Source organism: Dermacentor andersoni, chromosome 5, assembly GCF_023375885.2.
Source record: "Dermacentor andersoni chromosome 5, qqDerAnde1_hic_scaffold, whole genome shotgun sequence".
Classification (NCBI taxonomy): domain Eukaryota; kingdom Metazoa; phylum Arthropoda; class Arachnida; order Ixodida; family Ixodidae; genus Dermacentor; species Dermacentor andersoni.
Window position 1 is genome coordinate 7,118,431 of NC_092818.1, and position 24,409 is coordinate 7,142,839.

At 44.2% G+C, this 24,409-nt stretch overlaps 1 protein-coding gene across 5 annotated transcripts in view; it reads right to left on the reverse strand.

The window, feature by feature from the left end:
- Positions 1-24,409, reverse strand: part of nab (NGFI-A-binding protein homolog) — a 941,120-nt gene that overhangs the window by 378,224 nt on the left and 538,487 nt on the right. Inside the window, exon 1 of one of the 5 annotated variants that reach the window (XM_072288149.1) lies at positions 16,562-16,709. The exons of the other annotated variants lie outside the window; for them this stretch is intronic. Coding sequence (XP_072144250.1) covers positions 16,562-16,622 — 61 coding nt within the window. The 5' untranslated portion in view covers positions 16,623-16,709. Of the gene's footprint in view, positions 1-16,561; positions 16,710-24,409 lie in introns of those variants that run through there. 5 annotated transcript variants of the gene reach the window in all.

The window sequence follows — 24,409 nt, forward strand, 5'->3', positions numbered from 1 at the left end:
GTATCACATTCATGATAAAGCAACCAGACCCTCCTCCTCCCATTTGCCACATCATAGCCATGCACCATGACAGAATCATGCGGCCCAGTATACCAGAGGAGATCAGAGACAATCGAGATAGTCGCACAGCACAGCGCTTGTCTCTAAACAACCATTCCACTCAGTGAAGATGGAATGGCAGCGAAAGCTGACGACAGTCAAAGCTCTCAAACGAAAAGCAAAGTGCTTTCGCTACCATTCCATCTTCACAGAGTGGAATGGTTGTCATTTTTTTTTTTTTTTGCGTTGCGAGTCTGCCGTCGTTGCTCGTTCGGAGGAGGCCGGGCTCGCGATTGTCGTTTTCGTTAAGCATCGCGAGAACGTTCTTCGTCGGTGGTCGTTCGAGCCGGCGCCATTTGAATTCTTGTCGCTGTTCCATACGGCGCTCCCCGTACGCATGTTGTTCTTCGGGTGTATGAACTATACGTGTCCGCGCCATCAATAATGCAGCCGTTTGTAGCGCCGATACGTCTTCTGCTTACATACTGCGATAACCTTGGCGTCACGCTACTGCTCATAGCGAGCGTTCTAATCTGTTCCGCATTTTGACATCTACGCCGCCGCACTGCATCCGCACAGGTTATTATCGCTAAGTCCGTTTCTGTTGCCGGACGCCGACAAAACTACTTTCTTATCCTTGTGCCTGAGACCTCTCTGGGTCCCAAGTGTGACCAGGGTAGTTAGTTCAAGGGCGCGTTACAGGTCCCCGAGCCCACAGGGGTATGCGCCATTGAGCTTGGACCCTTTCTGCACTATCATGAGGATCAGCCCACATGATGATTCATTTCTGTTGACCGACGCCGAAAAACTACGGAAGGTTATTCATATACAGTTTTCGCTGTAAAAATACGTAAAGGTAGGTTAAAGCCCATGCGCTGACCCACCAAGTAACAAAAACCTAGAAAAACAAAACCCAAAAAGTAGATGCTGCGCCAGTTACCAAGGTCCGGAAACAGTAAATAGCCGGAGAACAAAACAATAAACAAGACCAACCGATCGTACTTGAATAAACAATATATGAAACGCGAACACTTAAAAAAAAACATCATAAGTAGCAGCCTATTTTGTCCAGTGCAGGACGAAGGCATCTCCCAGTGATCTCCAATTACCCCTGTCCTGCGCCAACCGATTTCAGCGAGCGTCTGCGAATTTCTTAATTTCATCAGAACACCTAGTCTTCTGCCATCCTCGACAGCGCTTCCCTTCTCTTGGCACTCATTCTGTTACTATAATGGTTCACCGGTTATCCGTTCTACGCAATACATGTTCTGCCCGGCTGCATTTATTTCTCTTAACGTCAATTGGAATATCGGCTATCTCTGTTTTCTCTCTGAGCTATACCGCTCGCTTCCTGTCTCTTAACGTTACGCCTAACTTTTTTTGTTCTAGCGCTGTTTACGCGGTCCCTAACTTGTGAGCTTATTTGTCAACCTGGAAGTTTAGGCACCATATGTTAGCACCGGTAGATTTATTTATTTATTTATTTATTTATTTATTTATTTATTTATTTACTTATTTCAAATACCTGGAGTACCCGACGGTATTATTGCAGAGGAAGCGGAGGGTGAGGATACATAACTAAGCAAAAGGCGAGCAAAAAAAAAAATTACGAGGCATGACAAGAGAGTGCTAAATTAAGGCAACTGCACTTGCTCATACATCTGATAACAAGGCCCAAAACATTGGTTCAGCTCGGCACTCGACAATTTGTTTGGGCAACCGGTTCCATTCACGAATTGTGAGTGGAAAACATGTGTTTGATAAGTGTTAGTTTTACATTTTATTTCTCTTGTTTTCCATCTGTTATCCAGTCTATTCCACATTAAACGCGGTGGAAGAAAATAAATATATTTGTCTATTTTATTTTACCGTAATAAATTTTATACAACATTTCTCACATTTCTCACGGCAAGCACATAAAAGCTCCCATCCCAACGTTAGTTTAATGTTAGTAACGCTACAACGGAAGTTATGATCTGTTGATACAGACGTGATACAACATAAGAATGCAGTGATTGTACACCTTTTTTTTTTTTTCAATGAAAGTGGTACACTCTCTGGCAACGCCTGCCGTATGCACTCCAACCCACTTTTATTCTTCAATAAATTTTCTTCTCATGATCAGGGTTCCCTGAAGTAATTGACCAAGGTAAACGTTCTCCTTCACTGACTCTAGAGGCTGACTGGCGATCCTGAACTCCTGTTCCCTTGCCAGGCTATTGATCATTATCCTTGTCTTCGGCATATTAATCTCCAACCCCACTCTTACACTTTCTATGTTAAGGTCCTCAATCATTTGTTGTAACTCGTCCCCAGTGTTGCTGAAGAAGACAATGTCATCTGCAAACCGAACGTTGCTGAGATGTTCACCGTTGATGTTCACTCCTAAGCCTTGCCAGTTTAATAGCTTGAATACTTCTTCTAAGCACGTAGTGAATAGTATTGGAGAGATTGCCTCTCCTTGTCTGACCTCTTTCTTTGAACGACAGAACGCTCAGCTAGTTGGTAAGGATTCATTATGCAAGAAAGAGGTGACGCATGCAGACAGGACACAAGAGTAGAGAAGTGGACAACACAAACGCCGACTGTTAGCTGAAGGGAGCACTGAGGCGAAAAAAGAAAGAAGACACAAAACTCACCTGTGCAAGCTCAGGAATGGAATCACCACATGTCAGTCGGGTACATGTGCTGGTCTACGTGAGAGACAACTGTTAAGGCACTTAATCTCTTCCTTATGTAAAGTAATCGAAGGCTGACTCACGCACGCACTTCCACCATTATAGCTATGCCATGCCTCTACCATAAGACGCGTATCTTCATTCTTATGCCTGTACAGTATCGCGTATTCATCCAACTCTGGCGTGCAGTTCCAATCTTGGCAATGTCGGGAAAGATGAGAAGGCGATCCACCGGTTATCAACTTTTTATGTTCCATTAGCCTCTGATTGATACACCGTCCCGTTTGCCCTACGTAGAACTGGCCACAGCTAAAGGGAATTTTATAAACCCCACCCAGTAAAACTGTTGTTCTTATTGTGCTTCACTGGACAACTATCTGTTCTTTTTTTGCCTTTTACGTGCTCCTTTTTTCTCTGTTCGGCAGCGCATATCTTACCTAGCTTACAGGGAGCAGTGAAAGCAACATTAACACCATATCTATTTGCAACTTTTTAAGCCTGTGCGACACTGAATGAATTAACGGAATAGCCACTACTCTCTTTTTTTGCTGTTAGTGTTTTCTGTAATCACGTCCGTCCCCCTCGAAACCGACTTCTTTTAGGCGCTCAGCCACAGTGGCCACTGCTCCACTAGGATAACCTGCCTTTAATAGGCGCCGGACCTGCGCATTAAAACTGGCGCTCATTTTGTGCATGCAGGATCTGGTGAGAGAAGACTTAAGGCACGGCATGGCAATTGCGTCTTTTACTACTTTGGAATGCTTGGATTGAAAGTTTAGCAAAGGCTTCGAAGATCTTGGGGAGTACTGCCAACAAACGTGATTTTGTTCGATTTTGTCTTCGAACAAAATCACGTTTGTTGGCAGTACTCCCCAAGATCTTCGAAGCCTTTGCTAAACTTTCAATCCAAGCATTCCAAAGTAGTAAAAGACGCAATTGCCATGTCGTGCCTTAAGTCTTCTCTAACCAGATTAAAAAAAAATTAAGTTATGGGGTTTTACGTGCCAAAACCTCTTTCTGATTATGAGGCACGCCGTAGTGGAGGACCCAGGAAATTTCGCCATGATGGCGAAAGTGCACGTCACCTCCTTGATACAACTTTCTCTCTCACGACCTAACGCAGCTGGTTAATGCTCCAACACGTATCACGGAAATGACTGCAGCGATCCTCGACCTTCTATTCGTTAAAAACGCTTTTGAAGGATGTAATGTGTCTGTCACGGATAGCATTGCTCATCATGAATCAGTCCATATGACTTTAAACGCCGCCGTGGTTGCTTAGTGGCTATGGTGTTGGGCTGCTAAGCACGAGGTCGCAGAAACGAATCCCGGTCACGGCGACCGCATTTCGATGGGGGCGAAATGCGAAAACATCCGTGTACTTAGATTTAGGTGCACGTTAAAGAACCCCAGGTGGTCCAAATCTCCGGAGTCCCAAACTACGGCGTGCCTCATGATGAGAAAGTGGTTTTGCCACATAAAACCCCCTAATTTAATATTAATAACTTTAAACGCACATGGCAGGAAACCACCGCCATGTGCGCTGCCAGAAGGTTTAGTATACATACCGCCAAAAACGTTTCATAATTTCACGGTTGTAGATGACGAATCGGTTCTGACATTTTACGTATTAATTTTCCGGATTTCGAACACGGAGCAGCCGCCTCGTACTTTTGGAACAGGCTTAGGGCTACGGTAGCTGAATGCATGAATAGGTTTATTCCCGTCCGGCGAAATAAAACCAAGCATCATTATCATCATCATCATCATCATCATCATCAGCCTGGTTATGCCCACTGCAGGGCAAAGGCCTCTCCCGTACTTCTCCACCTACCCCGGTCATATACTAATTGTGGCCATGTTGTCCCTGCAAACTTCTTAATCTCATCCGCCCACCTAACTTTCTGCCGCCCTCTCCTACGCTTTCCTTCCCTTGGAATCCATTCCGTAACTCTTAATGACCATCGGTTATCTTCCCTCCTCATTACCTGTCCTGCCCATGCTCATTTCTTTTTCTTGATTTCAATTAAGATATCATTAACTCGCGTTTGTTTCCTCACCCAATCTGCTCTTTTCTTATCCCTTAACGTTACACCTATCATTCTTCTTTCCATACCTCGTTGCGTCGTCCTCAATTTAAGTTGAATCCTTTTCGTAAGCCTCCAGGTTTCTGCCCCATACGTGAGTACAGATAAGACACAGCTGTTATAAACTTTTCTCTTGAGGGATAATGGCAACCTGCTGTTCATGATCTGAGAATGCCTGCCAAACGCACCCCAGCCCATTCTTATTCTTCTGATTATTTCAGTCTCATGATCCAGATCCGCAGTCACTACCTGTCCTAAGTAGATGTATTCCCTTACCACTTCCAGTGCCTCACTACCTATTGTAAACTGCTGTTCCCTTCCGAGACTGTTAAACATTACTTTAGTTTTCTGCGGATTATTATTTAGACCCACCCTTCGGCTTTGCCTCTCCAGGTTAGTGAGCATGCATCGCAGTTGGTCCCCTGAGTTACTAAGCAAGGCAATATCATCAGCGAATCGCAAGTTACTAAGGTATTCTCCATTAACTCTTATCCCCAATTCTTCCCAATCCAGGTCTCTGAATACCTCCTGTAAACACGCTGTGAATAGCATCGGAGAGATCGTATCTCCCTGCCTGACGCCTTTCTTTATTGGGATTTTGTTGCTTTCTTTATGGAGCACTACGGTGGCTGTGGAGCCGCTATAGATATCTTTCAGTATTTTAACATACGGCTCGTCTACACCCTGATTACGCAATGCCTCCATGACTGCTAAGGTTTCGACTGAATCAAACGCTTTCTCGTAATCAATGAAAGCTATATATAAAGGTTGGTTATATTCCGCACATTTTTTCTATCACCTGATTGATAAAGTGAATATGGTCTATTGTTGAGTAGCCTTTACGAAATCCTGCCTGGTCCTTTTGTTGACGGAAGTCTAAGGTGTTCCTGATTCTATTTGCAATTACCTTAGTAAATACTTTGTAGGCAACGGACAGTAAACTGATCGGTCTATAATTTTTCAAGTCTTTGGCGTCCCCTTTGTTATGGATTAGGATTATGTTAGCGTTTTTCCAAGATTCCGGTACGCTCGAAGTCATGAGGCATTGCGTATACAGGGTGGCCAGTTTAAAAATTATGGGGTTTTACGTGCCAAAACCACTTTCTGATTATGAGGCACGCCGTAGTGGAGGACTCCGGGAATTTTGACCACCTGGGGTTCTTTAACGTGCACCTAAATCTAAGTACACGGGTGTTTTCGCATTTCGCCCCCATCGAAATGCGGCCGCCGCGGCCGGGATTCGATCCCGCGACCTCGTGCTCAGCAGCCCAACACCATAGCCACTGAGCAACCACGGCGGGTAGGGTGGCCAGTTTCTCTACAACAATCTGCCCACCATCCTTCAACAAATCTGCTGTTACCTGATCCTCCCCAGTTGCCTTCCCCCTTTGCATAGCTCCCAAGGCTTTCTTTACTTCTTCCGGTGTTACCTGTGGGATTTCGAATTCCTCTAGACTATTCTCTCTTCCATTATCGTCGTGGGTGCCACTGATACTGTATAAATCTCTATAGAACTCCTCAGCCAATTCAACTATCTCATCCATATTAGTAATGATTTTGCCGGCTTTGTCTCTTAACGCATAAATCTTATTCTTGCCGATTCCTAGTTTCTTCTTCACTGCTTTTAGGCTTCCTCCGTTCCTGAGAGCATGTTCAATTCTATCCATTTTATACTTCCTTATGTCAGCTGTCTTACGCTTGTTGATTAACTTCGAGAGAGAGAGAGAGAGAAAATGATAAATGAAAGGTAGGGAGGTTAACCAGGACTGAGCCCGGTTGGCTACCCTACACTGGGGAAAGGGAAAGGGGGACGGAAAGATTAAAAAAAAAAAGAGAGAGAAAGTCCACTGGAGATATCAGTCGGTCACTCAGTCCGGATCACAGACGCTGACTCAATCCGGTCGCTTTCAAATATCGCAGCAGCGCTTTTGTGGCCTTTTGTAGCTGTGATATGCGAGGCCATGATCCCAAGATCTTGTTCAAGGTGAACGGCTTTCCATCTAGCTGATTGAGAGCTGTGCAGAGGTCTTGCCTTTCATTTAGTTCTGCAAGTTCTATTCTAGCTGTAAGGTTAGAGGCTTTCATACATTGGCGTTTCTTGATCAGATCTTTCGTCTCCTGTGATAGTTTACTGGTATCCTGTCTAACGGAGTTGCCACCTACTTCTATTGCACACTCCTTAATGATGCCCACAAGATTGCCGTTCATTGCTTCAACACTAAGGTCCTCTTCCTGAGTTAAAGCCGAATACCTGTCCTGTAGCTTGATCTGGAATTCCTCCATTTTCCCTCTTACTGCCAACTCATTGATCGACTTCTTATGATCGACTTCATAGAAGCTTTCGACTTCCTGGTCATCATGACTGGATGTAAGGGCGTAGACCTGTACAACCTTCATTTTGTACCTCTTATTAAGTTTCACAACAAGAGCTGCCACTCTCCCGTTAATGCTATAGAATTCCTGTATGTTACCAGCTATGTTCCTATTAATCAGGAATCCGACTCCTAGTTCTCGTCTCTCCGCTAAGCCCCGGTAGCACAGGACGTGCCCGCTTTTTAGCACTGTATATGCTTCTTTTGGCCTCCTAACTTCACTGAGCCCTATTATATCCCATTTACTGCGCTCTAATTCTTCCAATAGCACTGCTACATTCGCCTCACTAGATAACGTTCTAGCGTTAAACGTTGCCAGGTTCATATTCCAATGGCGGCCTGTACGGAGCCAGGGATTCTTAGGACCCTCTGCAGCGTCGCAGGTCTGACCGCAGCCATGGTCAGTTGCGTCGCAGCTGCTGGGGACTGAGGGCCGGGGTTTGATTGTTGTGTTCATATAGGAGGTTGTGGCCAAGTGCTGCACCAGGGTGGCCAATCCTGCTCTGGTGAGGGAGTGCGTTACCGGTTCTGGTCACCGGGATCAGGCCACACTCCAGGACTGTTTATGCAATTTTATCAACACGCGGATTTTTTTTTCTTTAATCCGGTGGAAAATTGCGTGGCACCGGGATTCGAACCACGGACCTCTTGCACGCGAGGCGGGTGTTGTACCTCTACGCCACCGCTGCACCTCATCACAATTCTTGAATCAACCAGGATATTATACACTTAAAACGCCGCTTAGCACAGAAGCGGAAATTGAAGGTTCAGAATACTGACATGCATGATCTAAAAGAAGATCTCGTTTCCAAACTCGGGAGTTCCCGCAAAAGATTCTACGAAAAAAATCCTTGTTCCTTTTAGGAAAGACCCACCTGGCGAGTTTTGGCTCTTTCTGTGTGGTACTATGCAGACAGTCGATCAACTACGTATTAATGGTAATGTTAATTCAAATCTCAAAGACACTGCCAATAAACTCAATATTACTTTTCAGAGCCCATTTACAAAGACTTCTACCACGGCATATCACCCCAACGTTAACGCTTTTCCTTGTCCTCCTAACATGCCGAGTTAGGTTTTAAGCCGCGAGGACACACACTTACTCCTACTAAATATCAAAACAAAAAAGAAAGTGGCGTCCACGGTATTCCTAACGCTTTCCTACATCGGTACTCTGAAACAATTTCTTGCTACCTTCACATTATTTTCAATGCCTCACTTGACCAAAGTTGCCTGCCGAGTGATTGGTTAATTGCCAGAACCGCGCCTCTCTTTAAGTCGGGTGAAAAGTGGAATGCTGGAAATTGCCGACCTATCTCGCTTATATGCACGTGCTGCAAGTTGCTTGAGCACATAATAGCCCACCATGTACCCAAACGCCTTGAATCCGCCAACTTCCTTGGTAAATTTTAACATGGTTTCCGTATGAATGTGCCGACAACAACACAGCTGCTATGAGTAATTCATGACGTTTCCCTGGCCATTGAAAATCGCGAACAAATAAATCCAATTTTCCTGGATTTATCAGAGGCATTTGATTGTGTATCCCACAGCTTGCTTACTGAAAAACTAAAAGAAATTGGGATGCCAATCTTCTCAATTGGTTGCAAGCATACCTACAGAATCTCAGACAATTCGCATAATGTGGTCGAATTGGGTCTGAGTGCTTACAGGTTCTGTCCGTTGTACGGCAGGGGTCAATGCTCGGACCTCAGTTGTTTTTCATATACATCAATGATATTGCAGAAAATGTTGATGAACGTATCACTGTCAAATTGTTTGCCGATGACGGCGTTATTTACACTGTCCTTAAGAATTCTTCCTGCCAGCAATTACTGAATACTAACTTACGTAAACTCGCGGACTGGTGCGAACAAAGGGCAATGAAAATTAATCTTTCAAAAAATGCATAAATGACAATTACAACTAAGAAGATCAATTAAAATCTTACAATCTTACATGGGATATGCATATAAACGATATATGCTCGAAAACATCCAAGAAGTTATGTTACCTACGGAGGAAATTGAAAGGGTCTCCGTCAAGCGTAAAACCTGAAGCATATCGCACTATGGTTCGACAAGTCCAGAGTACTGGTCTGTGATGTGGGATCCGTACCATGCCAAAAACATCGAACAGGTGGAGCGCATCCAGCGTCATGCTGCCAGGCTAATCTCATCTGATTATCGAAAACGTTCATCTGTTATTGATAAGCTAAGGCCACATAAGGTGGAGCCGCTGCAGTTAAGCAGGCAGATCGCCAGGTTGAAATTCTTGTACTTGCTTTATCACAACAGGATTGCCACGTGAATGATACTTACTTTCTGCACCACAAAGATCATCAAGATTAAACCATACAAAAGTGATAAGGCCATATTATGCCAGAACTAAACAGTTACAAAATTCCTTTTTTTTCCGACGCAACCGAACTATGGAACCGCTTGCCTGCTTGTGTTGTTGAGTGTACTAATGTACATTCAACAATGCAATACTTTTGAGCGTTCTTTGCGAACTCACCTTTTGTAACCCTCTCCTGCTTGGGCAGCTGTGCTGCCTGCTGTATTTGTAAATAAAAAAAAATTGAAAAATAGCCAGGCAGTTCTAGAAAACACAGCAGATAGGCAACGTCACTACATGGAATCACATAATCATGCGGTGCTAAAGAAACACAAGCTACACACGAGTAAAAGATGAAGGCTAGCGCTGCATTACGCACTGCAGCAGAAAGCCGGATTTGAAAACGAACACACGGATAGATTTAACAACGCACACGTGGACTGCGTCACTGCGCTTGGCAGGCATTCTCAGATCATGAACAGGAGGTTGCCATTATCCCTCAAGAGAAAAGTTTATAACAGCTGTGTCTTACCAGTACTCACGTACGGGGCGGAAACCTGGAGGCTTACGAAAAGGATTCAACTTAAATTGAGGACGACGCAACGAGGTATGGAAAGAAGAATGATAGGTGTAACGTTAAGGGATAAGAAAAGAGCAGATTGGGTGAGGAAACAAACGCGAGTTAATGATATCTTAATTGAAATCAAGAAAAAGAAATTGGCATGGGCAGGACACGTAATGAGGAGGGAACATAACCGATGGTCATTAAGAGTTACGGAATGGACTCGAAGGGAAGGAAAGCGTAGCAGAGGGCGGCAGAAAGTTAGGTGGGCGGATGAGATTAAGAAGTTTGCAGGGACAACATGGCCACAATTAGTATATGACCGGGGTAGTTGGACAAGTATGGGAGAGGCCTTTGCCCTGCAGTGGGCATCATCAGCCCGCAGCATCAGTCATCATACGACCCGTGCAGCTTAGGCCATAGCCGTATAGCTGCCAGCCGCCGGGCACAAATATAAACCTCCCGAACATAGAAAAGCCTCGTGCAAAAGCCCGCCGTGTCCACGTGCACAAGAAGATGTATTAAGCTAGTCAATCTAAATTAGTGACGCAGGTTAGTTTTCCGGTGTTTTCGTTAATACCATAAGAAAGGGCGTTGAACTTGTATATCGGGCAAAATTCGCGGACTAAACGATCGTGGTGGGAAGGAAAACCAGGTTCCAGTATGGTCACGCAAATACCGTCAAAAGACTGTCCAGTATTACATAGGCGTTTTGACAGCGGGAGATGTGGGAAATACTTTGCTTGAGAACAATGATTATTAAATCAGATTCCAAACGGCGTTTCTGTTTGGCCGATATACTGTAGGTTGCCCGTACCATACTCAAGCAAATAAATGGCGTCCCAGTTGAAGCCGCCTCTGATGTGGAACGCGGAGTTTGAAGCCGAGCTTTTCGCTGTTATTGTAGTTAGCATATGTGTGCACATTTTACAGCGTGGCTCGCTGCATGGACTACAACCTGCAGGTACGCGGGCGCCGATTTTAGAAGAGGGGACCAAATCGCGAATCTTTTTTTTAAACGGCGGTACACTACTTGCGGTGCCTCTGGAAAAATTGTTCTGTCTTTCACTTTGGTCTAGAATATTTTGATGCCGTTTGAGAATGGCGTAAGCACTCGGAAGTGACGCTGAGTGTGTCAAAATAAAGTTAGTTGCAGCCGTGGTCACCGCCGGCTTTGACTTGACGAGAATATCTCCCCTTTTCAATTTCCTGGCTTGTTTTATTGCGTCATCAATAATTTTCTTATGGTACTGGCGGTCCATGAATGCACGCTTTAGCTCTGCGCAGTTTTAGGGTTTCTTGAAACTGCACCCTAAAACCTTTATACTATAGGCGTTTCATTGTCGACGCGTTTCTGCCCCATGGCGAATCGTCATTTCCTAACATTGTTGCTGCCTTCAATAGCGTTCATCCGAGCATTCGGTGTTCACATAACCACTCAACTTCAGAAATTGACGTCCTCGATGTTACAGTGTCAATAACCAGAAATGATCTGTCAACCAAACTTTACAAAAAGCCAACGGACTGGCGCCAATGTCTCAATTTCCAAAGCGGCCACGTTCGTCATTGTAAAACAGCAATCCCCATAGCGAGGCACACTGTTTTAGGCGTATATGCTCTGAACAAAGAGATTTCGATGCTAACTTCTCATGTGGTTAAGATCCCAGATAGCAGTGGGGTATTGCAATATAGAGCCTGCGGCGTTTTTTTTTTTATAGAATCAATTTTAGCGCGGTGGGCAAGTTACTAGAATTTCGACATAGAAATCCTAACATTCCGTTAGCACTAATAATTATTATGTTAATGTGTGTTTTCCATGCTATATGAGAGGATAGAGTGACACCAAGATATCGATAACAAGAAACTTGTTCAAGAGGAGTATACCACTAAGCTCGTAGACTCGCAGCCGCCCAAGTTCTCTGGAGACCAGTCTGCACTAGCTAACGTTTAATTCCATCAACCATTAATCACACCAACCTATAAAAAATATAGGTCCCACAGTAGTATTTGTTCATCCTTTTCATTACAAATATTTCGATATATTACACAGTCGTGAGCGTAACGACGTACTATAGAGAAAACATAACGTTAATTGTTAACGCTCTTTAGAAAAAGCGGCGGACCTAAAACAAAGCTCTGAGGCGAATGAGATATGACACGTGTAGATACGTGTGTATGACACGTGACCTTTACCAATGACGTACTGAGAACCATTAGTAAGAAAGAATTATATGCAGGTAAGCAGCTTAGAATCTACGATAAGTGCTGAAAGCTTTACCATACGATTAGCATAACTTACTTTCTCAAACGCTTTAGAAAAGTCAAGGTGCATGCAGTCAGCTCGTGAACGGCTGTCCAGTATAGAGCGTACAAGCGATGTGTAAACCGTATTAAGTTTCACATAATACGTTCCTCTGAAGCCGTATTAAGCAGTCGCAACAGGTTATTAGGAACATACAAATTCAGAAATATTTGCATATAGTATATGCTCCATAATTTTACAAGGAATGCTCGTTGATGAAATACGTCTGTAATTAGGCGGGGAGTGCGCGTTACCAGATTTATGAACTCCAACCCAATCTTCCACTGATATGGCAAGGAGCCAAGTGACTGCTGGAAAAGCTTAGTAAAGATTATTGCAGACTATATCTTAGTTTTAAAATCTTCGAGGTAACGCTGTCTACGATACAAGAACACAGTAGTTTCAATCAGTCAACAATTTTCGAAATCCTGGCAGCTTGTATTCTAACCGCAGACACCGGGACTAAATTCCAACAAAAAACGGCACAAGAATCAGTCTGGTGATGAGAGCAAGAGTTGTTAAAGAATACCCTAAACATTAACGGGCACTGATCAAGCGGCATGTGTTCACCTATCGTTCAGGGTAGTCACATGGTTCTGTTCAGCTTTTACAACACTCCAGAATTTTTGTGTAAATATATAAGTTAGATAAGGTAAAGTAATAGAAAGACTGCTTAGCTACAAGGACAGCACTACGATAATCCTCCTTATAGTTTTGAAATAAGCCTCCCGGCGTTCAGTACTCTTCCATGGCATTGCTACGCGTAAAAGCCACCGTTTTTTTTTTATTATTGCAGAGCCATTTAAGAGTATCAGGGAACTATGGCGTCATTATAGTTATATAATATTTGCCTGGCAGATACATACGCTTCAACGAGTTCACTTGTTTTGGCTGCAAATAATTTTCAGTTTTTCTGAACGTCTTCAGGGTGGAAATCATCAAGATAAAAGGACGCTCGTTTGTTATGTTTCTCGTTAATAGGGTCAAAACGAGCCCTTTCGTAATGCCAAATTTTGTTGCTTTTAAGTTGGACACGTATAGAGGAAATGATACAGAGGTGTTAAAATAGGTGAGCGGATGATAACTAAGACCTAGGGGTTATAGGAGATACAAGTTCTGGGTGCGTAAAGAAAATAAAAGCCAGCGCATTAGATGAACCAGACGAAATTCATGTAGCTCTCATCACTAGTTGTCTGAAATGGAAGCATGTTGACATGCTTAAGAATTAATGCGACTAAGTAGAAGAAGGCTTTACGGAAAAGCATCGGATCATGTCAACTAGGGAATGTGGAGTACCCTAAGACCGTCACCGGTCATGCAAAATAGCACGAGACAATATCTGGAATGACATCGTGCAACTCGTCAGCAAACGTCGCGGTGGTGTTGGGAGAGCGGTAGCATGCTCCTAATGTCACCGTTTTATGTTTAAGTGAAATGCTCACTCGCTAATATTTCAAGATCGGACATGACATCAACGCTAAATCAGAGAATTGTATTTGACACGGCAATCAACGTGCCGCTACCACGTCTACCCTCTAGATAATACCTATACACATCGTAATTTTTGTTAATGTGAAAGATTTCGTTAGTGCATACTTTCGGACTTGAACATGTTTCTGTTATTATAGTAATGTCTGCATCACAGGCCCACACAGGAGACTTGAGCTGATCCCACTTGTTCATCGCGCTGCTTACGTTAGTATACACCGGAAGGCAAGATATCGATGACTTACCACTGCAACTTCTCTGTACGGACTGCTACGTTACGCGACGCAAGTTCAGTTCGAGTGCCCGCATGTTATCGGCTGGGGCATTGCTTATGCCTTGTGACGCATCATCGCGGTTAGGATGATGGGAGAACCGGCGCGGTTTCTCCCGGAAACTATCACTTCGCGCATCATAAATGCAGCACATATCCTTCACGTAAACTTTGGCGACGTTTGAAGCTCGGAACGCCTTCGTGGACGTCATCAGCCTTTTCCTAGCATGGCGCGTCGTCGGAGAGTTTTCTACAACCGTTGTTATTTAAATTTAGTTTACTGCACTCATGGTAAGTGCGCTCACGCATTTTAAATCTACTGAATTAAACAGTTAGTCACCTACATTTCTTTTATTTGTATTGACCGCCCAGCCAGTGTGCTCGCTCGCTTATATCATTAGCTAAATTCTGATAAATTTTCTGTTTCGGTAGGCCCACAACCTTATTTTCTGCTTGACTCCACACCTCGACGCTGTCCGGATGGCCAGGTTGTCATGACGAGCCTCAAGGTCGTCAACCCGAGAGCGCACGTCGTCATTTGGCTGCGCGATAATCGCGTCTTGGGCGATCACGCTCAATGGTGTCGAGCGCACCCCATCTGGCATCGGCAGGTTTGAGTTTTTAAGTTGGAGGAGTGCTGTGCTTGACTGATATTATTGATGGCGGTCAGTAAATCTGATCGGCCTTTAGTGAGCATTGCAGATTGCCATTTTAGCTCTCGCAGGTGGCGTAATATTTCCTTTTGACAGTCTTCTCCTCTGTCACAAGTGTTGGGAGTCGTAGTTCGTGGACCAGTATTAGTCTCGACATCGCCACAGCATAAAAAAAAGGGAGAACGGATGAAGGCGCTTGCCGGATATTTCGAAAAGAACGTATGCGCAAGGTATAACAAGCAACGGTTACTAGAACAACTAGTGTGTCTCTGTAGCGAGCATAAGTTACGAACCTGTACAAAGCGGAGCACAAAAGTGTTTGGATGACAGGAAGCACGAAACGGAAACATGGTATTTTTTTTTCCGATTTTTCGGCCGCAACAAATCAAATGTCCTCGTTTTGTGCATCCTATCACTCAAGCACTTCGAGTCACTGGGTTAAGGACACACTTTTTCTTTACATACTGTATATAAATATCAGTAGAAGATGGAAGATCAATGGACCAGTTCTTACTTGATAAAGATGATGAATGGAGGCATTGTCATAAATTAAAACTGAAACTTCATTACTCGCACAGTTTCGAGAGTGGAACTCTACGTCAGGGCAGGTTGAAATTTCGGCATATATATTCAAGCCGTGCACCTTGGACAAAGTTTGCCGCTGCTGCTTCTTCTTATTAGCATTGTTCAAGAAATAGTTCACGCAATATGAACCCGTCACCCTAGGCAAGAAGCAAAACCCGGATGGATTAGTAACTCGCTATTCTGATATTGGAGAAGGACGCCTACTTGACAGCGGCCGAGAGTGTCCTTGGTAATTTGTCATCAAGCGCTGTTTGAACGCTGGAAAAAATAAATATACCTTCCCTATGCAGATCATCGCTGCACACTTATTTAATATATTTTGTGCACTGTTCTTGAATGTTCCTATTTGAGAAATCACAGTTTTCATGATCACTAAAGATGTTGACGTAAATACGCCGAACCACAGTTATTACTAGAGCTGTCTGATGCCGAGCAGAACGGGAGATTAGATAGGCACATTTAAAAAGAAGTACGAATACAATATACTAATATACTAAGTAAAATAAGACGTCATAAATTGATAAACTGTCATTGGAATGCTTTTCTCATAAGTATGCAATCTACACAGCCATCGAGCTTGCTGAGCTTTGCACAAAACGCGCACAATGTGCAGCTTGAACCCGCTAGACGTGGGTGGTGGCGGTGAACCCTATAGTAGAGCCGTTCTCAAAAGCACAACAGTACAGTCGGCTTCAGCCTATGGGCAAACAAGCGCTTTCAAAGCTGACGTCACATGCCGAACGACTTCGGTCACAGCTTGTCGGCGTAATAAGAGTGCGCCAACGCCAGACGAACTAGTTGGCTCACATTCATGATTAATGAATAGCGTAGTTTAAATTGGAGCAGTGCGTCATATTCTTACTCTTTCTTAACTAGTCTCCATGTGCCTTTGTGTCACGAAGGCTGGGATTTGAAGTCAGCTATTGTGGATCCCATTTATCTAGCTTGAGTAGTGAGGGGCGCCGGATAAAGCTGGAGCAAGTTTCAGCAATAAAGATTCGTAGAGGCGCATTTGGTACGCGGTGATCGAAAACCAATCACCGTTTACTTGGAAGCTTTTAAACGACTCTGTTCCGACCTCTGTAACCGACCGTGGACGGCGATTGAGGTGAAAATGACGAAAACACGTGCGACAGATACGACGGCTTGACGCTGTGCGCACACCCTTCTCGCAAAATACTGCTCACCTGCGGCCTCTTGCGGGCGGAGAGCGCGGCACTGAACGTGACCATAACTTCGCAGGCGCATCCGGGGGCTGGGCGAGCAAGGCGCACGTGCACCGCGGCACTGGGCCCCATTCACGACGCACACGCCGCACTCGACGCTAGCGCCGCCCACGGCAGTCGGGCGCACACTGGGGCGCGCTCGCTCGGCGGCTTGCAACGCGCGCTGCAGCCGCCAGGGTCGCCACTGAAGCCGCCGCGAGTGTGGGCCCGGTCGCGAGTGCGCGCCACGGCCAGTGCTCGAAGCAGTAGCGCTTTCACTCGTCGGCGATACTATGCATTCGATACACCCACGAGGTGACGTCGCAGATTGTGACCGGTGGTGGTTGCCGCCATTCCCTTGTATTCACTGGCGGGTCTGAAAGGTGGGTAGAAGAGGCAAGCCTCCCCATTCCGTGGGTTCTTCTGCGCTGACAAAAGATTGAACCGTCCTCCTCTACCCTCCTATATATATCGTTGGGAGCCCCCCTCTCGATGATCGCGCCCTGCATTTCTCGGCCGGAAGCAGGGTTACTTCCTGCGCGTGTTGCTGGAAATTAACGTTATCCGACAAAAACTTAGTGTGCTCGTAAACAAGAGGTCTAAAACATTGTACGTGTGGTAGTTCGCTTAATACATCGAGACAAGTAACACACCTGAGAAAGTTATTAAATTAATTAATTTATTTATTTATTTATTTATTTATTTATTTTATTGCATGTTCATCGCAGACTATACGCTTCAAAAGTGAGGTGTTAGCTATGAAAGTCGGCCCAGTGCAGGGCTGCAGATTAAGTTTGAGATGGAGAAGAACGCCACATTGGGCGAATTAGTGGTTTTCCATAATGTTTAAAAGCAGCGCTGCAACGGACAACAGAATATAGGATGGGACACACACGGCTCTGTTACAACTTGGTTTATTGAAAAAAAAAAGCACGATGGATTTTTTAAAGCCTTACATCAAGCGTGCGCGCAAGCTCGATGCGAATGAAAACGCTCGTTCTTCCCAAAACATTGCCTCCTGGTCGAGGGTGAGATTAACACGGTTGTTCACCCCTGTTCAACAAGCCCATTTCCTTCAAAGATAAGGCTACAAAAGGCTGACTAACACACCCACTACCTTTTCTCATTATGTGAGATGCTTCCGCCGCTTCCCTTGTAATGCTATCATTGTGCATAAACAGGATTTTTGCGACATGAAAGAACGATTTACACTCGGATTAGAAACAGTGCTTTGGCAGGTTTGTAGACTTCTTGTCTAAAGAATTCTGCTGCGCCGATAGCCTCTCATTAATTCATCGGCCTGTCCTCGCTATTATGTAGGTAAGGCCGCGGGACAAAGGGATTTGGTAAACAACAGCAATCTTATAGGGCCACGGGTTTTTTTCGATGGCTTATTTTACAGTTCTTAGGGGTAGGCAGCGCAACTCGGACGAAAGACAAAAGGAAGTACACAACACGAACGCACTTACTTTTGTCTTTCGTCCGGGTTGCGCTGCCCACTCCTAGGAACATATTCAATCGCCAACTCACCCAGCTTGCCATGTTATTTTACAGCCTGTGCTCTTTGGTATTCCTTCTCTCTGCGTTTAGACAGCTGCAGCCACCTTAGCAACTTTATTAGTGTGCCGAAAACAAAACTTTGACACCATATGTGGCCCCTACTTTTTAAAAGCCGTGTGAGAGAAAACGAAGGCATAGTATTAGCGCTACTTTTTACTCCTTTCTACCGGGCTACTTGGCTGTTCCAAGTCGCGTTTGGAGGGCTTTACCTTCCTGAGGATTTTGCCTGCTTACGAGACAAGGGCAGAGTCCTTGAAACCGGCCTCCCTGCATCGATGTACCTGTGCCTCGAGAGCACTGTTCCTTTTATGACGACGAGACTTCTAGACTGCCATGCCCATGCACCTGGCTACTATCCCATTTTTTACAAGTTTTGAGTGACGAGACCTGTAGTTCAGCAGGGCTTCTCGCTCCAACACAGGTGGTCCTGTTCGAAGGTTAGCGCTGCATCCGAGTATTGCCTGAACCTCATGCCCGCTGCATAGGTTGTTCAAAACACAGCTCGGACGCGCGCGCAGCCGTGCTGCGCGGTCTGACACTCGCGGCGATGTGGCCAAGAATTTTACCATAGACTCGCGAATTGCTGCTACAGAGCTGGGGAGCCGAGGTTGGAGCCCACCTTCGTGCACGTTAACAGTTTTCATCTACGAGCCCGACAGCAGCAGCTATGGGCAGGACATTCGGGAGGGTTCGCGTACGAAGCTCGGCGTTAACATATCAAATTTCTCGTTAATTTACCTACACTGTTACGTGGAAATAGAGTAGGCCGAAAACAAATCACGCGGTATGTTCCCAAACCTGGCATCAGCAAGTACTGGATAAGACGGAAGGCAACACATGTAAGAAAGAAAGGTGCACCGTCATCCTCAGTGAAATTAGCAAGGGCGTAGAACGGGCTTGTTGGTAAAACATAGGTTATACTTTTCATTGACAGCGCAAGAACAGAGGCGCCAGAAGAGGAACAGAGCGCTCGTAGCGCTGTTCTCGTAGCGCTTGCGCTGTTAATCAAAAGTGTAAGCCATATTTTGTGGCCGCTATCTTCTTGGAGTGTCACGTAGCAATATTTAGCTTAAAGCACGAGAAGGAAGATCAAGCGATAAACACAGCGCGCACCTGCCTCGGAGGCTTAGTGGTGGCTTAGGACGAGGCTTAGTGTGACGTAGGCACGTTGTCCCTGGGTTGGATTCGCGGCCGTCGCGGCCGCATGGGGCCCAAATGTAAGAACGATCGTGTACTTGGACTTACGTGCACGACCCCACCTGGTCAAAATAGTCACCCACTACGGCACCCTTGGTAATCGGATTGTGGTTCCGGCACGCATAATCCGAGAAGTTAATTTATCTATATATTAAACGGTGTCTTCAGCTTCTTTGACCCAGTCATCCCTGGCTCAACGTCGTGGGAATGTCATGTCACTGAGGCACATTGCCTCGTACCGCGAAATGTGCCAAAGTAATTCTCAACATTCTTCTTCGCTTCTCGCTACACATGAGTTATCTTCCAACGAATACACGAACTTCACTGTTGTTACCTCTCAGGCAAATAAAACAAGTAACGTCATCACCACATTGCAATACAACCCGACACTACCCCCCCCCCCCCCCCAAAAAAAAGAAGAAAGGAATGAAGAACTAGCGTTGTGATATTATTTTACGAGATTGCAAAATGGTGGTCACAAAATATTTGAAATTAAATTCTGATTGAAGAAAAGCCTGTAAATTGTTCTGCAAAGCGCAATTGTGCTAGAACATCACGCGGAGAGAGTAGAAGGGTTTTATCCATGGCTTCAGAGATATTCGACACCGCCATGTTGGTTGCCTGTGTGCCCGCCTGCGAGATCCAGCCCACCTAAAACGTACACACGCCGCTTGCTTCCGTGTATGCCAAATTCTCCGCACAAAAATCTCCAACGTAAACCCTGGATGTTACGTAATTCCGGCGTACGTATGTGGAGTTCCTTACTCAAGGCCCAGAATACGAAGATGAGCTGTTTGCCCTTCGTACAGCTTAAGGAACATACACGACAGACCTTTTACTCAAATAAGAGATCTTGGGACGATGGCTTCGTGCGTCTGCGATGTGCAAGGCCACAAAAGTGCTGCTGCGGTTTTTGAGATGCACCAGCCTGATGACCAGCTTGTGATACACTCAACGAACAACGCTTTAGTGTGGGCGCGCGTGTGTGTGTGTGCGTAAAGTCTACAGTTCCCTCCCCCTCTTTCAATTCCCTTTCTCACTTCCCAAGTGCTGGGTAACCAACCGTGATCAACCTGCTTAAGCTCCCTCCACATCACCTCTCTCCATGGCTCAGGCATCTCGCAGACGTGAGGACTACACATCGCACCACGTCCCCTATAACCATAACCGCAGTGCACAGCAGCGTTCTAGTGATGAACAATCCTGAGCAATTCTTGTGTAAACATTCGGGCAGATGCATGGCTGGAGTTAGTAGATCACGTGAACAAGTACGTTGTAGTAGAGCTGCTTAGCGCAGCCATTGACTGTGTCATTGTCTCTTTTCTACACTGTTCTGCCACACAACTTCATTTTTTTATTTATTCAGCATTGCTTTAGACACGCAGTAAAGGTCTTGGATGGCAAGGCTAAAGGCAGTACATTGTCTGCCTGACTAAGGCCCTGTCACCCATACATTGCTCAACAGTGAGGTAGCATATAACATACAGATAGTATACACACATATCAATAGCGTGGATTAGACATACATAGCATACATTACAAACATACGTGCATTAAATACAACAATCACTGTACAACTTTCTAAGTAGAAACAGTTTAGGATCAACAGAGTAATATGAACACGAAAAAAACTTTATACATATACAAGCACAAAATGAAACGGACTTAAAATTACCAATTAGCACAATGTCAATCAGAAAGGGAAAGCAAATATTTTTTCATGGCACTTTTAAAGCAGTTTAATGATGTGAAGTTTTGCGCGATAGTGATCGTGTTAGGATGTGCATTTATGAAGGATGGGACTAAGTATGCTAGTTGTTTTCTACCGTAGTTGCTCCTGCAAAATGGAACTCTAATATGGTCATGCCTGAAATTGTATTGGGTGTAACTTGAGAGGTGGTTTTTACAAAAAATGAGTGAATTTTTCTCGAGTTCGCCTCGTATGTATATAGCGAGCTTAAGTTCGTACAGTTGATTAATTTTTAAAAGTGCATGCTTTATGAAAAAAGGTGCCGTGTGATCGCGGGGTCCAAGGTTCTCAACACAGCGAACTGCTTGTTTTTGGAGACATATCAATCGATCCACTCTGGACTTTACCTTTATGTAGCCATACTCGTACTTTCCATAGATATTGTACCTGGTACGAAAATAATTAAATAGTGGAAACAACGTTTTGCCGACAACTCTGGCAAAACGTGACAGTTTGGCGGTGAGCAGTTAATTTTTTAACACCATTTTGTCTCTTTCTGTAAATAGTGGTGTGACTTTGTATTCCATGACCTTCGACGAAAAAACGACATAATGTATAAAAACAGCGCTAAAAATGACAATGACACGAAAAATGTCAATTTAAAAAATTTAATTATTGATACAATTTCGGCAACGTTTCGCACAACAGCTTTTTAATACGTTTTGTGGGCTAGTTGATTGACCGTGAGCAGCGCGAAAAGACAAGCACGAGGAGGCGACACACGCGTACGCTCGCATAAGAGAGACTCGCATAACGTAACTCATCTCGCATGGAAATCTCTTCAACAACGAGACCCCGAATTGTCCAGAAGGATTCGTACTTTTTAGAAATTGGATTTACTTGTTTACTTTTCGTGGAGAACTACAGGTACTGAAATAATGAAGTGCGCATACTTATCGTTGGCCATGCAATAAGATGATGAAGGAAGAGAGGCAGCTATGTTTCCGTTAAAAACGTCGCAAATACCGATGTGATCATAGTCTGAGTATTGTTAATACATAAAGCAAGTACATTCTTTAGAGCGTCGTTATTCACGGCGTAGTTTATGGTTTTCCATATCACACTTGAGTTTCTATTAGGTCCCCTGATCTTTCAGCAAAATAAGCTTTGCTTACAAATATGAAGCATCGTTTTAAGTAGGGTTGGTAATACCGATGAATGATTACTCGACTAATCGAGTAAACGCATCCCCCAAAACGATTAATTTTCAACGATGTCCACCCTTTATTTCAGTGAATCAATCAATCAATAAAAGCTTTATTTCAGTTTGCAGTACAGTGTACAGCAGTACAAAGTGGGGTTAAGTGAGAAAATGTAGTCGATACGACCGCTCGACAGAACTCTCCAACCCATTTAACAACATTGACAGTTGCGACAGGAGAAAAAGAATGAGAAAGTTCAGCAATATGAAAGTAAAATACGTGTAGTGCAATGAATGTACCTCGGACATTGTGAGTACAAGAGTTGCGTAGATCTTTATACAATGATATATGGAACTTCAAATGAAATTATACCATGCAGTGAATACTGACATATTAAATACATAGTACATAAATATATGGATTAAAGTAAACAGTGTAAAATTATAATAATAAAAGAAAGGTCAGATGCTCTCTAATTAAGATCAACAAGAGCTACGTCACGAATGAGTCTCGAACAGCAGAAAGGGACGTACAGCATAAATTATCATACAATTCAGTGTTAAACAGCAATTTTTAATCGACTTAATCAATTAGACCTGTTCGATTAATGTTTTCGAGAGTTTGACAGGAGTGGCGCTAAAATTGTGAAATCGCACTGCATTGGCAGCACACGAGCAGTGACTTTTTTTCCCCAAGTGATGCCGAGCCGTGCGGTTCCTTCCACCACCATGCCGCCCGAATCCCGGGGCTTGAAATTCCCTCGCAATTAAAGGCGACCTACCACTTGCAACACCGCTCCAGACGTAGCACAGCATGCGCGTCGGTTTGGAGCATGACAGAGCGATGGAGCTGTCGATTCAGGCCATGTTCGAGCATCTATTCTCGCATGCTGGTTGTGTGGCCATTTATAGAAGGTGTCGGTTTCACCCAGACATCCAAATGACATTCCTTCGCTCTGTAGAAAAGAGCATGTGCTTTACTATCCTAAACCAGTAATCTTCTTTTTCGCTGTGCATATTGCAATTTCTTGTATATTTCAGTTGGACTTCACCTTTCACTTTTGCCATTTTTATTTCTTACTTAACTGTACTGTACAGGGATTCACTAATGTCACGTATCTGCATCAAGTGCTATATTATAACATGTATTGTTGATGCTTGCAAAAGCCACTAGTGCCAACTTTATTTAGTCTTTAACAAGTTAGAGATTATACTTTATCAAACGTTTATACACTTGTGTTTCATACTTGGTTCCATCTTTTAAACATGTTTAAAATAGGGTCCTACAAAAGTAGATAACTGTGCTTCAACCTTCTTTAACCTTCTTCAACCTATGAAACACGACATTTTGCTCACGTCAGCCTTATCCGGCCAATGCTTAAATGCGCCAACGTTGCATGATTTCCGTACACTAAGCAGAATATTTTTACGCTTGAACGGGCACAAATGAAAGCTGTGCGGGCTATGTTTACTTGCTGCAAGCGAACGCACACACTCCCCGATTGAGCTTCTGCAACGCACTTGCTTCGTGATTGTCTAGGCGAACTAAAGCGCTGAAATTAAAAATTGTGTACTTCTTGTAACGTGACCAATTCAAGCTCAACCCCACATTAATATTTAACTGCGACGCTAGCTTAACGCGCGACAATCGTAAATTCACTTAAGAATAATTTCGTTCGCACTAATGAAGTGTATCGGTTTTTCTTTTTCCCAGAAGCAGTGCGAGCGTGCAATTCTTCACATGAATTGGTTGTTGTTCATTTCCCGTTAGAATGGTGTACTGCCCACGTTGAAACAGCTGTTTAGCACCGGCTCTTGTTTTCGTTTGAGTGATTGGTTGCGTACATATTACTTGATGTTCACTTCAATCAACATACTTGTGCGTGCATTGTATGTCCAGTACTATTTTTGTATTTTTGCTTATGTACTTGCCCACAACTCTGAAACAATCCGATTGGGGGATTGACAGGATTCTCTTCTCTTATGTGTGTCTGTTTATTTGGCGTCTTCATATTTTATAATGAACAGCTACCAACTAGCCCAACAAGAAGTGCTTTTAAAATAAAATAACATATCAAGGATTGGCCGGCCACAAGCGGTGGTTGGTTGAAAGGTATTTAAAAAGGTGAAAATGAGACACCCACCCAATCACAGCAATGGCTACAGAAGGACACCCATACGG